At 44.0% G+C, this 17344-nt stretch overlaps 1 protein-coding gene and 1 long non-coding RNA gene across 5 annotated transcripts in view; one reads left to right on the forward strand and one right to left on the reverse strand.

Moving 5' to 3' along the window:
• COL18A1 (collagen type XVIII alpha 1 chain) overlaps positions 1 to 17344 on the reverse strand; it is a 219505-nt gene that overhangs the window by 120776 nt on the left and 81385 nt on the right. For 2 of the 4 annotated variants that reach the window (XM_081962586.1, XM_081962585.1), the window contains exon 1: positions 197 to 1878. The exons of 1 other annotated variant lie outside the window; for it this stretch is intronic. In XM_081962586.1, the coding sequence (XP_081818712.1) occupies positions 197 to 1778 (1582 nt within the window). In that variant the 5' untranslated portion in view covers positions 1779 to 1878. Of the gene's footprint in view, positions 1 to 196; positions 1879 to 17344 lie in introns of those variants that run through there. One more of the 4 variants, XM_081962587.1, reaches the window with a different exon arrangement.
• Positions 476 to 11541, forward strand: LOC309397057. The gene is made up of 3 exons (XR_014176198.1): positions 476 to 577; positions 5792 to 5934; positions 11434 to 11541. It is a non-coding gene; the product is annotated as an uncharacterized lncRNA (long non-coding RNA).

The raw sequence follows: 17344 nt of genomic DNA on the forward strand, positions 1-17344 counted from the left end.
GGTTAGCAACGCTAACTCTCCTCTCAAGAAGAGAGGAATGGTGGCTATCTCTATTTTCTCCTTCTTTTCTGACCTTTTGCCTGTGTCCATGTAGAGGGAGTGGCTATTTTTTTTTTCATATCGGGATCTATTACAAAATGAGCTTACCTGGCAATGGGAAAGAATGGAAAAGAGACGATTAGCCTTGCCTTATTACCTGCTGAAACATTTACAAATACACATGAATATGGACCATCCTCCTCTGGGAGAGATTCACAGGATATTGGAAGGTGCCCCTCTTTCCACTGAGTCCAACACAGATCTTTCAGGGCCTCACAAAATCCCCGGCAGGGTGGTGGGGTGAGCGGGAGAGAAGCATTGCACCCAGGTACCAGTAGCAAGCAGAGAAACCACTCCAAGTAGCGGTGACACCGAGATTTAAGAAGCCCCTCCCACTCATGCAAAGCAGCCCAAACTTCCTCCTCACTGCCATGGTGCAAATAATTCGGCACTCGGAAATGCTTCGTGCCCAGGTGGTTGCAATACGACAACTTGGTCGGTAAGGGCAAGCACCGGCCAGCCAATGAAGACAATCCAGGTAAGAAGGAAGGAAGCCCTGAACTGCTATTGCTACGTTGCACAGCGTAGGTTAGTAGAAACTCAAGAGAGTCAGAGTTATTGGCAGGGGGGAAATCCATAACGTTAGCTGCACTGGACTTAGAAACCGAATCTCTAGAATGGTTTGTTTTTGCACCAGCTACTCCTATCCCAGAATGTTTAGAGAAGGGGTGGCTTTTAAAGCTGAGGTGTGCTCCACTGCCTTTGGAGACAGGCTGGCTGGGATTTGTAACATAAGGCAGCACCCAGCGGTCTAAAGTACCCACCACCTTGGACGGCATTCCTGCATGCAAGCTGCTGCTGCTGCTGTCACTGCTGCTGCTGCTGCTGCTGCTGTTAGCCTGGGACTCCTGCAATTTCAAAGCTTTTGCAGTGGACAAAATCCCTTGTTTTTTGGAGAAAGCGCCCCAGGTTGCCCTTGTTGCTGGGGGAGTGAAAGCAACTTCTTGCCCTGCTTCTGGAGATTCTTGAAAAACCAACATGGTGCCCCTGAAATAACCATCAGGTGAAAATGAGAAAGAGGCACTACCTTGCCGTGGCTTCCCAGGTTTCTTCGGGAAGACGTGCGTCTTGTTCCACAGAAGAGCCAAGTCTTTGCTCCACAGACGAGCAAGCTTCGTTGCCCCCTCTGGCTTCTTCGTTTTCAGGGAGGTCTGTATGTCGCCCGTTAAGTTAGCTGTAACGTTCTGGATGCTCTCTGGTTCCGTAACAGGGGCAGGTGATGCGCTGGTCCCAGTTGTGGCAGGTACCTCAGTCCTCTCCGTCCTGTCGGTTGTCCTTTCATCCAAAAGCTGAACCAAATTCTGAATGCCTTCAGCCACGCTGAGGATCTCCACTCCCACTCCTGTAATATTTCTTTCTCTGCCTTTTTCCTGGGAGGCAGATGTTGCAGCAGGGACTGGCACGGTTGGAGTAAACTCTGGTTGCTTCAGGGTAAATATGGTCCCCGCTTTCCCCCTGGGCTCAGGATCAGTAGTACTTTCAAAGGGGGCATTTGGGCTGGCGGTTGCTACAGGTGTGGAGAGGTCCTGGCTCGTCTCATCTTCAGCCTCGGCAGCTTTTGTGGGAGACAGCGTGGTTTCTTCTGAACCTTTCCAAAACCAATTCCTCCAGCCCTGGGCATTGGCTAAGCAGCAGAGGAGCCCCAGCAGAAGCCAAGCACCGACTATTACTCGAGCCATTCAAAGGTTGCTATGGGGAAGTGCGCTGCAGTGAGTGGTGAATGAGAGAATTCACATTGATCTGTCCTCTGGAGTTGTGGGGTTAGGAAGCATGCTGCTCTCGGCCAGGCAAGATATACAGTAAAAGGATGGGAGGTGTGGCTAACCAAGCCCTCCCCTCCAGCCTGTTTCCTATTAAACCAACACTTTTCAAACACAGCCTGGTAAGGCTTTTAACAGAAGGAATATACAAGCGGATCTTAAATTGAATCCTTCCATTTTATTTACTATATCCAAGCAGTTAGAAAAGCATGCCTGGAAGCTAGCAATTTCATAATTTCAGCAGCGTGCCGCTTCCTCTCCTCCACCCAAACCTTAGAGAATATTTGGGCACATTAAGTTCCTCCCTGCCCTGAACTGATATGAAAACAAAAGGTAGAGCTTTCTCCCCCACCCCCACCCCCCACTTTTCTAGCTGCTTACATCTTCTTTCTCCAGCCATTAACTTGGGAGCACAGATGCTTGTCTCCAGAGAAATCGCATCTAAGGGAGAATAGAAGCATCCCCAAAACCTGCAGAGTATGTTCTGACTCATTCAGGAAAGCATTTGTTACTCGATAGTGTACTACCCAGAGAGATCCTGCTCAGGATCGTGGATGTGATCCAGCCAAAGCAATCTAGTTTTCAGTGCATTTTTTAAAAAGTCTGTTCCGAACTGAGCCTGACTCCTGATGACTATTATAGCAATCTAAGCCAGGGGTGGGGAACTATGACAACTTTACAACCTGTGGACTTCCATTCCCAGAATTCCTGGGTCAGCCATGCTGTTGCCTCCAGAAATCTGGGATCGGGAGTCCATAGATCATAAAGTTGCCATAGTTGCTCACCTCCTGATCCTTGCAATGTATTTAATAACAGTATGACCGTCATTTGCCATGTTCTTTTTCTGGAGCATTTTTCAACTTTCCAGTGTCGCTTACAATTACAAACTCTCTCTCTCTTTTAATTCTACCAAATTAGACTGACCCAGGCTCAAAAGAGCCACAAAAGAATCAGACTCTGGACAGGTGTTTTCTATATAAAGGCTGGGAGAAGTTTTATTTTGAAAAAGCCAAGATACTTTTCAACTCTCCAGTGTGGTTTAGAGCACCCAAAACAAGCTTAAATCTCCATTGAAATGACTAGGATTGAACAGAAATCTACTCAGGCAATATGCTTAGTTTTTTAAATAAGCAGGGGTCTGCTTTTCTGCCATCGTGAATTATTAGTAGCATCTGGAGTAGACTGGCCCTTACAAATACCTAGAAAGTGGTGAATATCAACATCCTATATGACCGTGATGGTGAATCTGTGGCACCCGGAGCCATATCTGCCAGCACGAAGCTGTCAGCTCTAGCGCACATGCATGCACTGGCCAGCTGATTTTCGGCCTTCCGGAGAGCTGGATGAGGCCGTTTTTCACCCTCTCCAAGCTTCAGGAAAGCCTCCGGAGCCTGGGGAGGGCGAAAACGGCCTTCCCCGTGCCAACTGGAAGTTTGTAAAAAAAACTTCTGGTTGGCCTGTTGGGCCAGTTTTTTGCCCTCCCCAGGCTCCGGTTCCCCCATACATGGGGGGGTCATTCATGTATGCGCAGGTGAGCAGGGCGCCTTGCATTGTGTTATACGTGTTAGACTAACTGCCCTGTCCTGTACATAGTTATTCAGACTATTCTCAGTTCTAAGTTCTCAATTCTACACTTCCCTCCATGGGATTATTGGAGTCCAAAGAACTTACTTCTATGTAAGTAGAACCAGAACAAGAAACAGATGGATTTCTGGTGCAAAAAATTTGAACAAAGCTACTTGAAAGCAGGAATGGGCTGGAAGTCTCACTGCCCAGGGAATGAAATAGCTGAACATGTTCAGTATTGTGCAAGCTCCAATTTGTCTAGGGAAGGTGGGCTATTGTGTGCAAATGTTACTGAGATGACAAATACTACACTTCTATTTGAGCAAACCATTCTAGGGTCTGGGCATGCCTAGATCAGCAAAAGGGACACCCAGCTTAGCTGCTAAGCATCTGCAAAATGCTTTTATCTTGTTTAGTGTCCTTTCAACTGGCAAGACGATGGGTGCGGAGGTATATAATTTATTTCATCTAAAATTTCCAACCTAATCCTCTCAACACAGCAAAGCAGGCAATACCTTAAAAAGTCTAGGGCACTGGAGAAAACACACACGCAAACACATGAATGCAAACCCAAGCTGGGCTGGAACTATGAAATACTTGTCTCAACAGGTGGCAGAACTTAGCTTCTAAATACACGCAAGGTTAGCTAAGCAGGATTAGCCACGGTTCGTAATGGACTGGGAGACCACCAGTATCTTCTAATAATTCCTATCAGTGCACAGATGTACACTATACTGTCATCTTCCCCAATTTAGGGCTTCCCAGATGAATTTAGCTCCCCTCACTCTCAACCAGTGTGGCTGTTGCTGGCTAAGAGCATGGGAGCAGAAAGTCATCAAAGCTCAAGGGTGTGGAATTGAAGAAAGCTGCATCAATTCCCTCTGGACTATTGTCAAAGTTGGCATCTGTTCTCCATAGACCGAAAAGATGGTTGGCATCCTGCGGAATAACCATCATCCTACAGTTTTCACTGGAAAGCTTCCTTTCATTGATTCAAATGGGCATTAATATGCGAAAAAGCTACTTGTCTAGCAGAAACCACTTTTTTTCTTGTAGCACTGCCTATGCTACAAGGCTAGTATTGTATGCAGCTGTTATCTTAGGCATAAAAGAAAGCAATTCTTATTTATGCACACGCAGGAGAAAAACTGAGGGATTCTTTAAAAGTCTGCTATCTATGAGCAGGGAAATAATTTCCCAGCAACAGATTATGATTAAAAAAAATATTTAAATAATTTTAAAGCAAAACATGAACATCAATATAGAACTTGCATTAAAGCCATTTGAAAATATTATTAAAAGCTCAACTTATGAGTTTTGAAGACTACTCAAGAACCTCCAGAGGAGGTCAGTCTCTGGTATTTTATAGAGCCACGATGGTGAACCGATGGCACGCGTGCCACAGGTGGCGTGCAGAGTCCTCTCTATGGGCATACCAGCCGTCACCCCAGCTCAGCTCCACCATGCATGTGCACAAGCCTCCCTCCGGCCAGCTGGTTTTCGGGTCTCTGCCACACATGTGCAGGGGGTGGGGGGCATGTGGGGGACATGTGCATGCATGTGTGAGGTGGGCAGGCCCATGTGGGGGGGGGCTTGCACTGCATGTTTGGAGTTTGCGCGCATGCGTGTGCCCCCGCACCCCATTTTGGGCCTGGAAAGCCTCCTGCATTAACCTGGAAGCCAAAAATGGGTGAGGGGGGGAGGGCGCACGCGTGGGGTTGCTTGCATTGCATTTTGGGGTTGCGCATGTGCATGCGCGCTTTGGGCACTCGGTACCAGAAAAAGGTTAGCCATCACTGTTATAGAGAGCTCATTCTGCAACCTAGGAGAACAAATGAGAAGATCAGATGAGCTGATGACACCCAAAGACAAACCTATTCTAATGACCTTGGAGAGGCCCCATGGATCATGCAAAGAAAGAAAGGATTGCTCTTCCATAATAGACAAATCACTGAACCACACTGGGCTGTGATATCTTAAAAATCCTAGGGTGGCATGTACCAGGTTGGGAATTAGAGTCTAACGCCTTGGATAGTCCCAACAACAGGTGTTCCTCGGACATGCAGAAACCATTCTTCCAAATCTTTCTTACGCCAAATCGCTGGGCTTTGCCCCTGATTCCAATTTCAAGCCCTGGCCAAGTGCCAGGAATTTTTTTTAAACCATCACATATGGATGTTCAAAGTTTGCTTGAATGGGCAATGATGTAAACTTTTCTGAGGATTAAATACAGTGAATGTTAAGACAGCTGTACAATCAAAGATGAACTGTTTTGTAGCCAATCCTCCCATTTTAACTAATTTGTATGCATGCAAACCAAATGTGAACCGTTTATTCTGAACAGAGAATTTATTTTTCCATTACAGAAAGGGTGGGGGAGTTTAAAACAAACCTAAGACCCCAGTTAAGTGACTCAACTGGGCATTTCATCTATTAATACTTCTTTGAGATCCTGAAAAAGAACTGTATGTTATGGCAACTACTACATGAAAGATTTTCAAGGGACCAAGTAAGTTCAAAAGCAAAACATAACACTTCACCTTAAAATGAGTCAAGCTCAACCCCATTACTCATTTCTCAGATTTTCCACTGCTTTGCAAGTCCTTGGTAAGAACAAGAGAAAACCTCTGTAGTACAATTGTGTCCAAGTTTAAAAGAGAATTGGGCTCCTGAGGTTTATCAACAATGTGAAAAAGGGGATTTCAGCAAATGCATATTAAATGGCAAGCTATACTTGCTGAAATCCCCCTTTTTTAAAAAAGTACAAGAATTCTTGCCAGCTTTTGGCCACTTTTAAGAAGGGTGCAATAGTAACCCAGTATCATGACTATTGTGGTGATAATCAACTACCCCCACATTTCAAACTACCACCCTAAAGTTTCAATGTATTTTTATTATTTTTTGAATAGGCTAAATATTTTGCCAGCTACTCATTTTTATCTGGTTCTCCCAAATACAGATGTGACACATGCATTCAAGAGACAGTACTGCTGTATATTCCCACAATACTACTTTTAATCCATTTATGCAATCCCAAATATGTTGTAAATAAAACCATTAACTTTAAATTAATCGTTTTAAATTAAATTAATCATTTAAATCATTAATTTTAGGACAACTTGCCTGTCCCTTGGTGGTGGGGAAGCTTGAATTACTATAAAGTTGCTAAGCCTGGAGCAGAGGGATTCGTCTTCCAGTTCCTGCATATGGTTTGAAAGAGGGGTAGCTTCCAATGTCAACAGGGGCATAGTCTTATAGACCTAAGACAGGGGTGCCCAAACTTGGGAACTTTAAGCTCTGCTGGCTGGGGAATTCTGGGAGTTGAAGTCCACAAGTCTTAAAGTTCCCAAGTTTGGGCACCCCTGACCTAAGATATATAGTTCAAAATATACAGTACATAAATATCTAAAGGCTTGATCTCAGCTTTAGGAAGATGGAAATGACAAGCACTATTGTTACCAAGAAAACTTCAGGGACTTATCCAGCAGATAACATTTGACTTGAAGGCACAATATTATGAACGAAAGGTCCCAGAGAGCAATTTTTATTTACGGCAGGATGACAGACTCTACGCTTTAGCATCACATCTCCCTAAGCCTGGCATGAAACCTGCCCTGTAAACCACTTGTTTGCTGATGTCGTCATGATATTGTCTTTCTTCTATCCTCAAATCACAGCTGAAGCAGCTTAGAAGGATCTTGAGCTGTTCCAGTTTTAAAGCAGGTTTCTTGTCTCAATACAATTTCTGCCATAAAGCTCAAATAGCCGTGATGGTGAACCTATGGCAAACGTGCCACAGGTGGCACACAAAGCCCTCTCTGTGGGCATGTCAGCCGTCGCCCCAGCCCGCTCCACCGCATATGAGCGTGCTTCCTGCCGGCCAGCTGGTCTTTGGGTCTCTGCTGCACATGCACAGGGGGCAGGGCCGGCCTTCCCCGATCTCCGCAGGTTCCTCCCCAGTGCGCCCTGCCTTTCTCCTCCATTTCTGCTGCCCGCACCAACCAGAAAGCCAAAACAGGGAGTGGGGACACCACACAAGGCCACCCTGCACGCGCTTTGGGCCTGGAAAGCCTCCTGCATCAACCTGGAAGCCAAAATGAGGCATAGGGGCCCATGCGTGGCAGAGTGCTTGCATTGCATTTTGGAGATTGGGCACATGCACTTTGGGCACTCAGCACCAAAAAGGTTAACCATCACTGTCATATAGCATATTCCATCACCACTGAGGCTGAGGAAGCTGTCAAGCACCGAGATCTGCCCAACTGTTGGCCTCTAAGGCTGCTCTAGGCATGTTTTCTTCCCCTCTCTCCATGGCTTTTTTGAACTGGATGCAAGAGAGACCAAATACTTGACTTCCAAAGCCTGTCAGATGTTACATGGATTTCTTATAAACTAGGACCTTCCAGTTGAGGGTCGCTGCTTTTGTCACCACTGAATATATCACAGATTTTCTCCTGATTCTGCTAACAAAAGGTTTTATACAGCAAAACATTTTACTGTTTTTATTTTGGTGAGCAAGTGGCATCATCAAGCCCACTCAACTGCAGGTCCATGCCTGTCCATGAGCTACTTGCAGGCACTACTGGACATGAAAACAAAACTCCCGAGAGTCTTGTAATACAGTCCATGATGGAATTCACTCAATCTTGATGGCTTCTTCCTGCACCTCATCTTTGGAGTCTGTGTCCGGTCAACTGGGCTATTTGTGGATTGAGTTAGATCCATGTTCAGTAAAAGCCCACTGGAGCACCTCCCTGCCCGCAACCTGTTAATGGGGCAATTCTGCACATGAGCCAACACACCATTGCAACATCCACCTACACATACCCATCCCTGCCCCACCCCATATTAGGGAATGTATTTAGCCGTTGTTTTCCATCTTGTTGGAAGGGGAAACAAAGCTGGGAAAATCCACCAGTTGCTTTCCTTAACCTATCCCACATTAAAACATTAAGAAGGGGTCCTGATCACCAGCCTAGTCTCTGAACCAAATACTGCCAGCAATTGAGATATAAAATGTTACACCAGCAGCACAAGCATTCTTTTCTTGTGAAGAACTGGTGGACGGCACATTAACATGGCCATCCAGCTATGCCCACACTGCTGCTTATTGCTCAATCACTCATCATGCTACCAGGCAAATGGCAATTCCACATACATACATGGTCTCAGCTGAACTTTAAAACAAAGTAGCTTCTGTTTTATATCTATATAACACACCCATTGTGCAAGAGGAGTCCCTGTAATAAGCCAGCTAATTGTAATTCTTTTTCACAAACATGGAATCGCTCTGGAAGATTTAGCATGGTGGCGGTGACGGTGAATGGGCTGATCAGAGAACGGTGAACTATTTTCTCCTCTCCCTGACCATTTGCCTAACATATTTTAAATCTGTTTTTCAGGGTATGTCTGCTCGGTACATTGTAAATCTAAACTGGCCCTTATCCTAGAATACAAGGCCAGTCATTTTTCTTGTCCTTCAGTGCTTAAAGCCCCGATTTTTGCTGTTCAAACAAATCCACACAAATAAAGACTTCATTATTTCACACAGAGCTCTGGAGTTTTGGAGTCCAACCAAAACCCACTTTTTCTCATGGGCCACCTTCAGCAATTTAACTGTTGAGAGATACCTTAGTGGAAATCACAGCATTTAAAATGGAATTTATTCAAGCATCAAACAGGAATTAAGGAATAAAAAAAAATAAGCCGTTTCAAACAACCTAAAGAATCTATGGTGGATGCCAAACAACCCAGTTTATGACTGGCTTAAACAGAATGGAGTGATTGCCTAGGAACAGTCTGGGAACAAATAAGGCAAGGATTTTATTGAAGCTAGGCAGGATATTACTGTGGGTGGGTGGGTGGGTATGTATACACCCCCACACACACACACACATATATATACAGATACAGGTACACACACACACACACACACACACACACACACAGACAAAAATATAACTATTTATGCATTGATTATATACCATACACACACACAACATAATGCATAAATAGTTACCACTGCCTCCTTTCAGCAGAATTGTTTCACCTCCCAATTCATTCTAGGATTGTGGGATTTCTTGGTTGTCCCAAATCCAGGTATTAAGCATGTCTAATCCTGTTTAACTGTTTGCGACCAGCAACATTGGGTAGATGTTACTCCATTTAGATAGACAAGTATTAATACAGTACTTGCTATGTGCTCCTAAAATGTCTCCTTCAAAAGTTCATTGAATTTAATAGTAACGGGCTTCTAGTCTGGGATTGCAGATTTTGAGTGTAAATTATGCCCTAGGTAATTAATTTCTGTAGATAATCTGAAGGATTAAATTTAAATCTACTATACTTTGACTCGGTATCTGCCAGCTGTTCTGGTTTTCATTCCCATAATGTCCTATCCAGCTTTGGTAAGGTTGATTAAGAACTACAACTATTTTGAGTTGAGATTATTAGGAGCCTGTGTGGTACTTGACAAAACTTTGGCAGTCAAGATGTAAAGTGAGATGTTATCTATACAAAAAAGAATACATACAATCCGTAGGGAGAATTTTGCTATTTTTAGTTATATCGTGGTGCCTATCTTGCCCCAATATTTATTTAAACAAAATAAAAAAATAAGCAACTTCAACCCAGTTTTCCTTTATTTTGCTTTCCTCCGTTTTTTTTTCTATGCATGTAGTAGTGTAATTGATTCATATTAATTTATATCCATACTCAAAATAACCTCAAGCAGGATTTGTTGTTTCAAGTTTTATTTAAAAAGAATAAAAATAAAAATCAATTTTCAACCTTACTTTTTATATGATTAAAAAAAGGAATCTGAGATTGAAGGGGGTAAAAGATGAAGTTGTACAATCTGATTATTGATTCAGAAATAAACACCATTAAGACAAGTGGGATTTATTCCTTACTAAGTGTATACAGAATTGCTGTCTAAAACATTAATTTTAGTAGACATTACCTAAGGACTACAAATTGCAAGGCAAATAACCTAAGGTTGGGACAAAGAGAAGCAGCTATGAATCCACCTGTGTGCCCTCAGAGTTTAAAACCTGGCATAAAGGATATTGGAGTGGGCTGGGCTCTATGTCTTCTGATATGTCCCAATCATCCCTATTGCTATGCTTTTGGCTATAAGTCAAAATACCAGCCTTCCACTGGTCTCCAATGGACTAAACCACCTAAAAATACAGCAATGAAGTGAGTGGGCCTATGGTCATTCTTTACGAACATCTTTCATTCCCTAGTCTGGTAACCTCTAGATACCTGCAGGAATGCTAGTCTGGGAACTAGAGCATTGATATGTCTGGACACCTAAGAAAAGTTCAAATTTTGGCCCTGTTCAAAGCAGTAGTAGTGGAAGATACAATGGGACTGCTATAAAAGTCATGCGTCTCCTCCCTTCACTTCAGTTCTAAGCTCTGTGTGTTGCTCTTCTGTATGGCAGTCTTATGAGACTCCTGAGCATTTCTTACAATTAAACTGCCAAGCAAAGGAACCTTACTTTAACACTAAGTCTGGACCACTGGATCTTCCAGCTTCTCATTTGGATAAAAAGAAGAGGGCTGCTTTTGGAAAAGCAAGCTTACGTACCAAATAAATTACATCTATTTTTCAGAAAGGCTGGAAATATAAGCAATGTTGTGGGTCACGTCCCCTAAGAAGATACATCCCATCTCCAGAAGAAGGGCCTTCTCCATGGTGGCTCCCTCTCTCTGGAACATCATTCCCCCAGAGATTAGACTGGCTCTAACACTCTTTCGGAAGGTCGTGAAGGTGTGTTTCTGTCAGCTGGCCTGAGGAAGCCAGAATGGGATGGAGCCCATTAAATGGCTAGTATGAATGTGTTTGCTGAAGTGCAGGGTTATAGCTTCATTATTTTTATTTCTTTTTATATGGTATTTTTATATCCTTGTAAGCCACCTTGAGTTGCCATGTGGGAGTAGGCGACAATATAAATTGAATCAATGAATGACAAAACTTTTACCAAGCATTATGTTTTTTCTAGGCAACCTGAAGAATGGATGATAGCACCCAGGGTTGGAAAGAACGGCCAACCATTAGAATAAAATTGGGTCTCAAGTCTGAAAACTGTTTACTTTAGTGACTGGTGGTATAGAAAGGAATAAAAGCTTATTTCTGAAACATTTCTCAATTTTTACGTCCCCTAAGTATAACATAAGTAGAATTCCCTTTTTCCTGGCTGTTTCCCCAGACTTCACACTATATTTTGTCTTTGGAAGTTGCTACGGACAGTATCTACCTCCCTATTCCATTTCATTTTAGATAATATACCGTGTTTCCCCAAAAATACGACAGGGTCTTATATTTTTTTGACCCACGAAATATGGCCTTGGGCTTATTAAAGGGGAGGGCTTATTGTTTTTGGGTTGCCGGTGGCTGCTCCCTTGCGACCAGGCTCCCGAAGAGCAGGAAGCCGCAATGGAGGACAGATGCCGCTCTGGGAGTACGCTCTATGGTTGTACGCTCTGCAACCCACAACCATAGAGCGTACTCCCAGAGGGGCATCCATCCTGTGTGCTTTGGAAGCTGCAAAAAAAAACACCCAAGCGGCGGGCGGCACCAGCAACGATGCCCTGGCTCTGCAGGTACTGTAGAGTTAGCCAAGGGCATTGTGAGCCTGTGAGTTGCGCTAGCGTGGAGCAGAAAAGCCGCTCATGCAACCCCCCTCTTTAGCCATGCAGAGCCCCATTCACTCATTTAGGGGCATTCCGAAGGCACCGAGTGACAGCGCAACACAGCCATTCGACCCTGAGGCTGTGCCCGGCTCTTCGGGAGCCCACTCGCAAGTGAGCAGCTGCCTGGCAACCCCCACTCTTCAGCTGGGCACAGCGCCACTGACCAACCTTGCAGTAGCCCGAAAGCACCAAGCAATGTGAGCCCCTTTGCCCCCCACCTCATTCCCGCAGCTTGGTGCCTTCGGGATACCGCTAGGTCGGCAAGCGGTGCTCTGCCTGGCCAGAGGGGGGGGGTTGTCCAGGGGTCTTATTTTGGGGGGGGTAATATTTTTGCCCACCCGAAATATGTGGCAAGGCTTTAGTTTCAGGACAGGTCGTATTTTCGGGGAAACACGGTAACAGTTGCTTCTGCTCTATGCAAGGCTTCTATCAGTCTCGGAGATTAAAGAAACATTTCCCCGCCTCCCACTCTTAAGAAAAGGACATTCTTCTCCATGGAAGTACATTCCAAGCTTTTACTTGTTCTTCATGAGTTTGGCCCGATACATTTTTTGAAGCACCTGGATTTCCTCCTATAGTCATAGCTCAGAGAACATGGTGCCTGCAATCAACAAAAGTATCCTTAAAAGTGGGATTAATTCCTTCCTGTCAGGATACGCAATAAGATGCTATTGTATTTTGGATTTCTGAGCTTGTTTTCACATGAAAGGAAACACAGTTGAATTCACTATGGAGCAACAACCTGGCAATCTGCTCGCACTGCTTTTGGGAACCTGCCAGGATACTGTTTCCTTTCTTACATGTTCCAAATGTTCCTATGCACATCCTAGTGCCAATTGAATCGTAAGGATAAAATAAACCATGACTTTCAGCTAGCATCCAAATTAAATGCTGTGCAGGAGAATTATTAATGAAAACTTTGACTCTGGGTTAGAATATACAGTAATTTGGACCAGGACTATGAGACTGGGGAGAAAGGACCATCACTTTCTCCCTGAACAGGTTTCCCCCAATCAATTAAAAAAAAACTCAATTCCTATGACATAAAACAAGACAATATCTCAGAACTACCTAAGCCCATGATGGCGAACCTATGGCACGTGTGCCACAGGTGGCGCACAGAGCCCTCTCTGTGGGAATGTGAGCCGTTACCCCAGCTCAGCTGCAACACACATGTGTGCACGCCTCCCGCTGGCCAGTTGATTTTCGGGTCTCTGCTGCACATGTGTGGGGGGAGCACAGGGGTGGGGGTCCCCCCCCCATGGCCCATTTTTGGTCCCAGGAGGCTGCAGGGAGACCTACTAGGCCCAAAATGGGGTGCAGAGGGAGCATGCAAATGCACAGGGTGGGCGTGGGATTGTTGCGTATGCATTGTATTATGGGTGCTGGTGCACGCTGTCGCACGTCGTCACACGAACTTTCGGCACGCAACAACAAAAATGTTAGCCATCACTGACCTAAGCTAAGCTGCAGAAAAACTAAAGAGCCACTTCATCAGGTGAGTTCTACAATCCTACCAATATCTCGAATTTACGATACAGATGAGACAAATCTATTATTTGAAAAGTAAAATGCCTTTCACAGAGGCATCTTGGTAGTGGAATTGTCTTACCTAGTAATATCTAGATCACAAATCGGAGGCCTTTTGCTGAACTGAATCAGCCAAAGATCAATAGAGCAACCTTCTTTTTAACTATCACCTTTTAAACCATTTTTATAGATCCAAAATGATTTCTTGGCTACCAGCTATATACTTAAATGAGATAAAGTTATTTCCAAAGAATGAATATCTAGTATCCTGGATTAATGTCATAAAAATGGGATTAAAAACTCTCCTCTATTCATTTGAAGATACTAATCTAGGATTTTTGAACCACTACATCTAAGCAATTTAAATCTCCCTTGTAACTAATCAGAGTTTGACTGGGAAGAGGCTGGGATTTGAAAGATTGTTCCCTGAGCACTAGGGGGATTTCTTCTTTCATTTTTCATTACTCAACTATGACAATTGGTGATGTTTAACTATCTAAACATGCACAAAAGATCAGGGCTACCATTTCTTAGAAGCACTAGCCTGGTTAATGATGGGATCAAGGATTCATGCTTTCTACTAACATCCCTATTCACTCAATGTTCAATATTGAGTAAAATAAAAACCCACCATGTAAGTGAAATGCCTAAAGCTTGGGAACAGGGGCCAGAAAGAAAAAGGATGTGAATATTTGAGCTCATTGTTCTCAAGGTCATGCAAAAGCCTTAACAAGAAGGCTTTTCTTCAAAAAAGAGAACCAAACTGATTTCTCATGCTGATGAGTCAAAGACCAAAGAGAAAGTCGCTGCTCTTTCTGATACTGCAAGGAAAATATTTTGGATCACTGCTGTACAGCTGTGCTATTTTACTTGCATCTATTTTTTTTTAAAAAAACCTCTAGCAAATTCCAAAAAGAAAATGTTACTAGTAACACAAGCAACTGTGAGCTAGAGGAGAACAGTGCAGACGTTAAATGCTTTCTGCTGGTACTAACAATACTGTGTAGAATACTATCACCTGGCTGGGCTTGTCCTTCTATCAGAGATGTGCCGTTGGTTTCCATGTATGGCATCAGTCATGACACTTGAGAAAGGGCTGAGTGTAGTGATTGTCATCCGAGATACTTAATTGGGCTCCAGCAGCACTACTCCACAGATTAGCAAACCCCATTTGCTAGGTTGGGCTCTAATGATCACTTGGGGCTGTTGCTATTATAGCAGTAGCAATTGCACTTATATACCGCTTCACAATGCTTTTACAATGCCTCTCTAAGAGGTTTACATTGCCCCCAACAATCTAGGACTTCATTTTACCCACCTCGGAAGGATGGAAAGCTGAGTCAACCTTCAGCCTGGTGAGATTTGAACTGCCAAACTGCAGCTAGCAGTCAGCTGAAGTAGCCTGCAGTACTGCACTCTAACCACTGTGCCACCTCGGCTCTGTAGAGCCTCCCTGCTCCATAGCAACCTCCCTGCCTACCTCTGTTGGTCCTCAAGTATTCGTAGGTTGCCATTCACTGAAGGGGGGCTGGTCACTTGGTCCACTCCATTCAACTGTCTGCCCCAGGCAACTAATAGATTCATGTGGCTTCCAAATAGAATTGGGTTGGTTCCTAATGGTCTGCTGCATGGCCCAACTGAAATCCTGTGGCTGCCTGGGATTGCAGGGTGACCAGGGCTTTGGATTAGGTCACATTATGTGACATGACCTTTTATGGGGTTCCTGCAACTCCACTTGGTTACGGAAGAGTTGAGTGGGATGAAATGGCTTAAGAGATGTCCGGAACATTGCTGGAGGGCAACATAGAACGAATATGACTGAACATGGGCTAAAGCCATTATTAGGGCCTACCTCCTGGCTATAAAGGCAGTGAAATATCAATATTTCTCTGCCCTTATCACATCATGTAGTTTGCAGTTTCAGCTACAAAGTTACTTTGAAGAATATGTTCAGCAAATGCCATATAAAGTTTCTCAAATTCATGATAGATTGGATTCTGGCCTTGGAGCAGGTCCCGTAGCAGTTATTGGAGATCGATCTGGCTTGATATCTGGGAGGAGTTGATCTTGTTGCTCCTGAGAAAGACGACAGGGTTCTTGCAACTGTTAGTTTGGCCACCTTTGTTTTAGACCCATGTCCCTCATGATTTGGGGTCGAGTCTTGGTGGTGGTAAATTTCTCTTTGAGAAAAAGGGTAGTTCTGCTGGCTCTAAGGATACAATGTCTGCCTTTCCTCGTGAGTCCATTCTGGATCCAACTATTTTGAACCAGTTTGTCTTTTTAGGGAAGGTTGTTGAGAAGGTTGTTGCACAGTTGTTCCAAGGAACTCTGGATGATCTGAACTCTTTTCAGTCAGGATTCATATCCATTTAGAAGATTGATATGGCATTAATCACACTTGTAGATGACCTAGAGTAGGCTTCCACTCAAGCCTAACAAGACTAAGTAGTTTTGGGTTTTACGGTGCCACAGTTCTGAGGACTTTCAATCTCCTGTTTTGGATGGGATTGCACTATCCCAAATGAAACCTGTGCACTCTTTGGGGTCCTCCTGAATTCATAATGCCTTGAAGAACAAGTGACAGTTATGGCTAGGAAGTCCTTTACCCAGCTTTGTGTTGTGCAACAATTGTACCTGTTCCTGTACCAAGAGGCTCTACTCACAGTTTACCTATACCCTGATGGTTTTCTGATTAGACTATTGCTATGCTCTCTACACGGTGCTGCTGTTGAAGAGCATCTGGAAGCTTCAGCGGATGCACAAGGTACTGGAACAGATAGTTTATGGGTACTTTTGGTTTGGTACATGCAACATCTCTGGTCTGCAAACTTTATTGATTGCCAGTTTGCTTCTGGGTTTAATTCAAGGTGCTGGTAATGACCTATAAACTCTTCATGGCATTTCTCCCCAATTGTATCTACCGATTTTATGAGCCCTAGTGGGAGAGATATGGTCCCGTCTGTTACGGAGTGTCATTTGGTGGGTCCTGAGAAAAGGGGGGGGTGCCCATCTTCTGTAACATCATTGCCCTGGAGATCAGACTTACTGGCTTTCCATAGGCCCTAAAAACTGACTTTATTGCTGAATCTGGGGCTCATTTGTTATGGTGGAGCCCATACCTTACTAGGCTGATTGTTTCCTTGGTTTTATCTTATATTTATTACTAGCCAATAACCCGGCATTGCCCGGGTATTTATTTATAGGGGGGGGGGAAATATCTGGACCAAATGTGGTTTCTAATGTTGGGTTGCTAATGTTGGTAATGTTGCCCCTTACCAGAGGGAGCCCCCTTGTGGAGTACTGTGAAGACATTACCATAGCAACTCAACTGCCCTGCACAGTAGAAGTCATTTTAAGGCAGTACAGTAGAATGCATTTTAAGGCACAATAGGCTGTATCTTAACGGAATGCACACCCCGAGGGGTGTTAGGGATGTCTTACCCCCACAGTATTTTTTTCCCAGAGAGTAAGTCATCTGTGTACCAAGTTTGGTTGAAATTGCTCGAGGCATTCTAGAGTTATGCTGGAACACACACACGCACACACACACACACACACACACAGTATTTATCTTGTTTTTTCTTCTGTATTAGCCGCCTGCTTAATATGGGCAGCAATATAAACCAAATGAATAAACAAAACAAATTTTACCCAGCTTCATGCATTTGAATTCTGTGTTTGGGATTACGT

This window comes from Natrix helvetica (genome assembly GCF_964273705.1).
Source record: "Natrix helvetica genome assembly, chromosome: 1".
NCBI classification, from domain to species: domain Eukaryota; kingdom Metazoa; phylum Chordata; class Lepidosauria; order Squamata; family Natricidae; genus Natrix; species Natrix helvetica.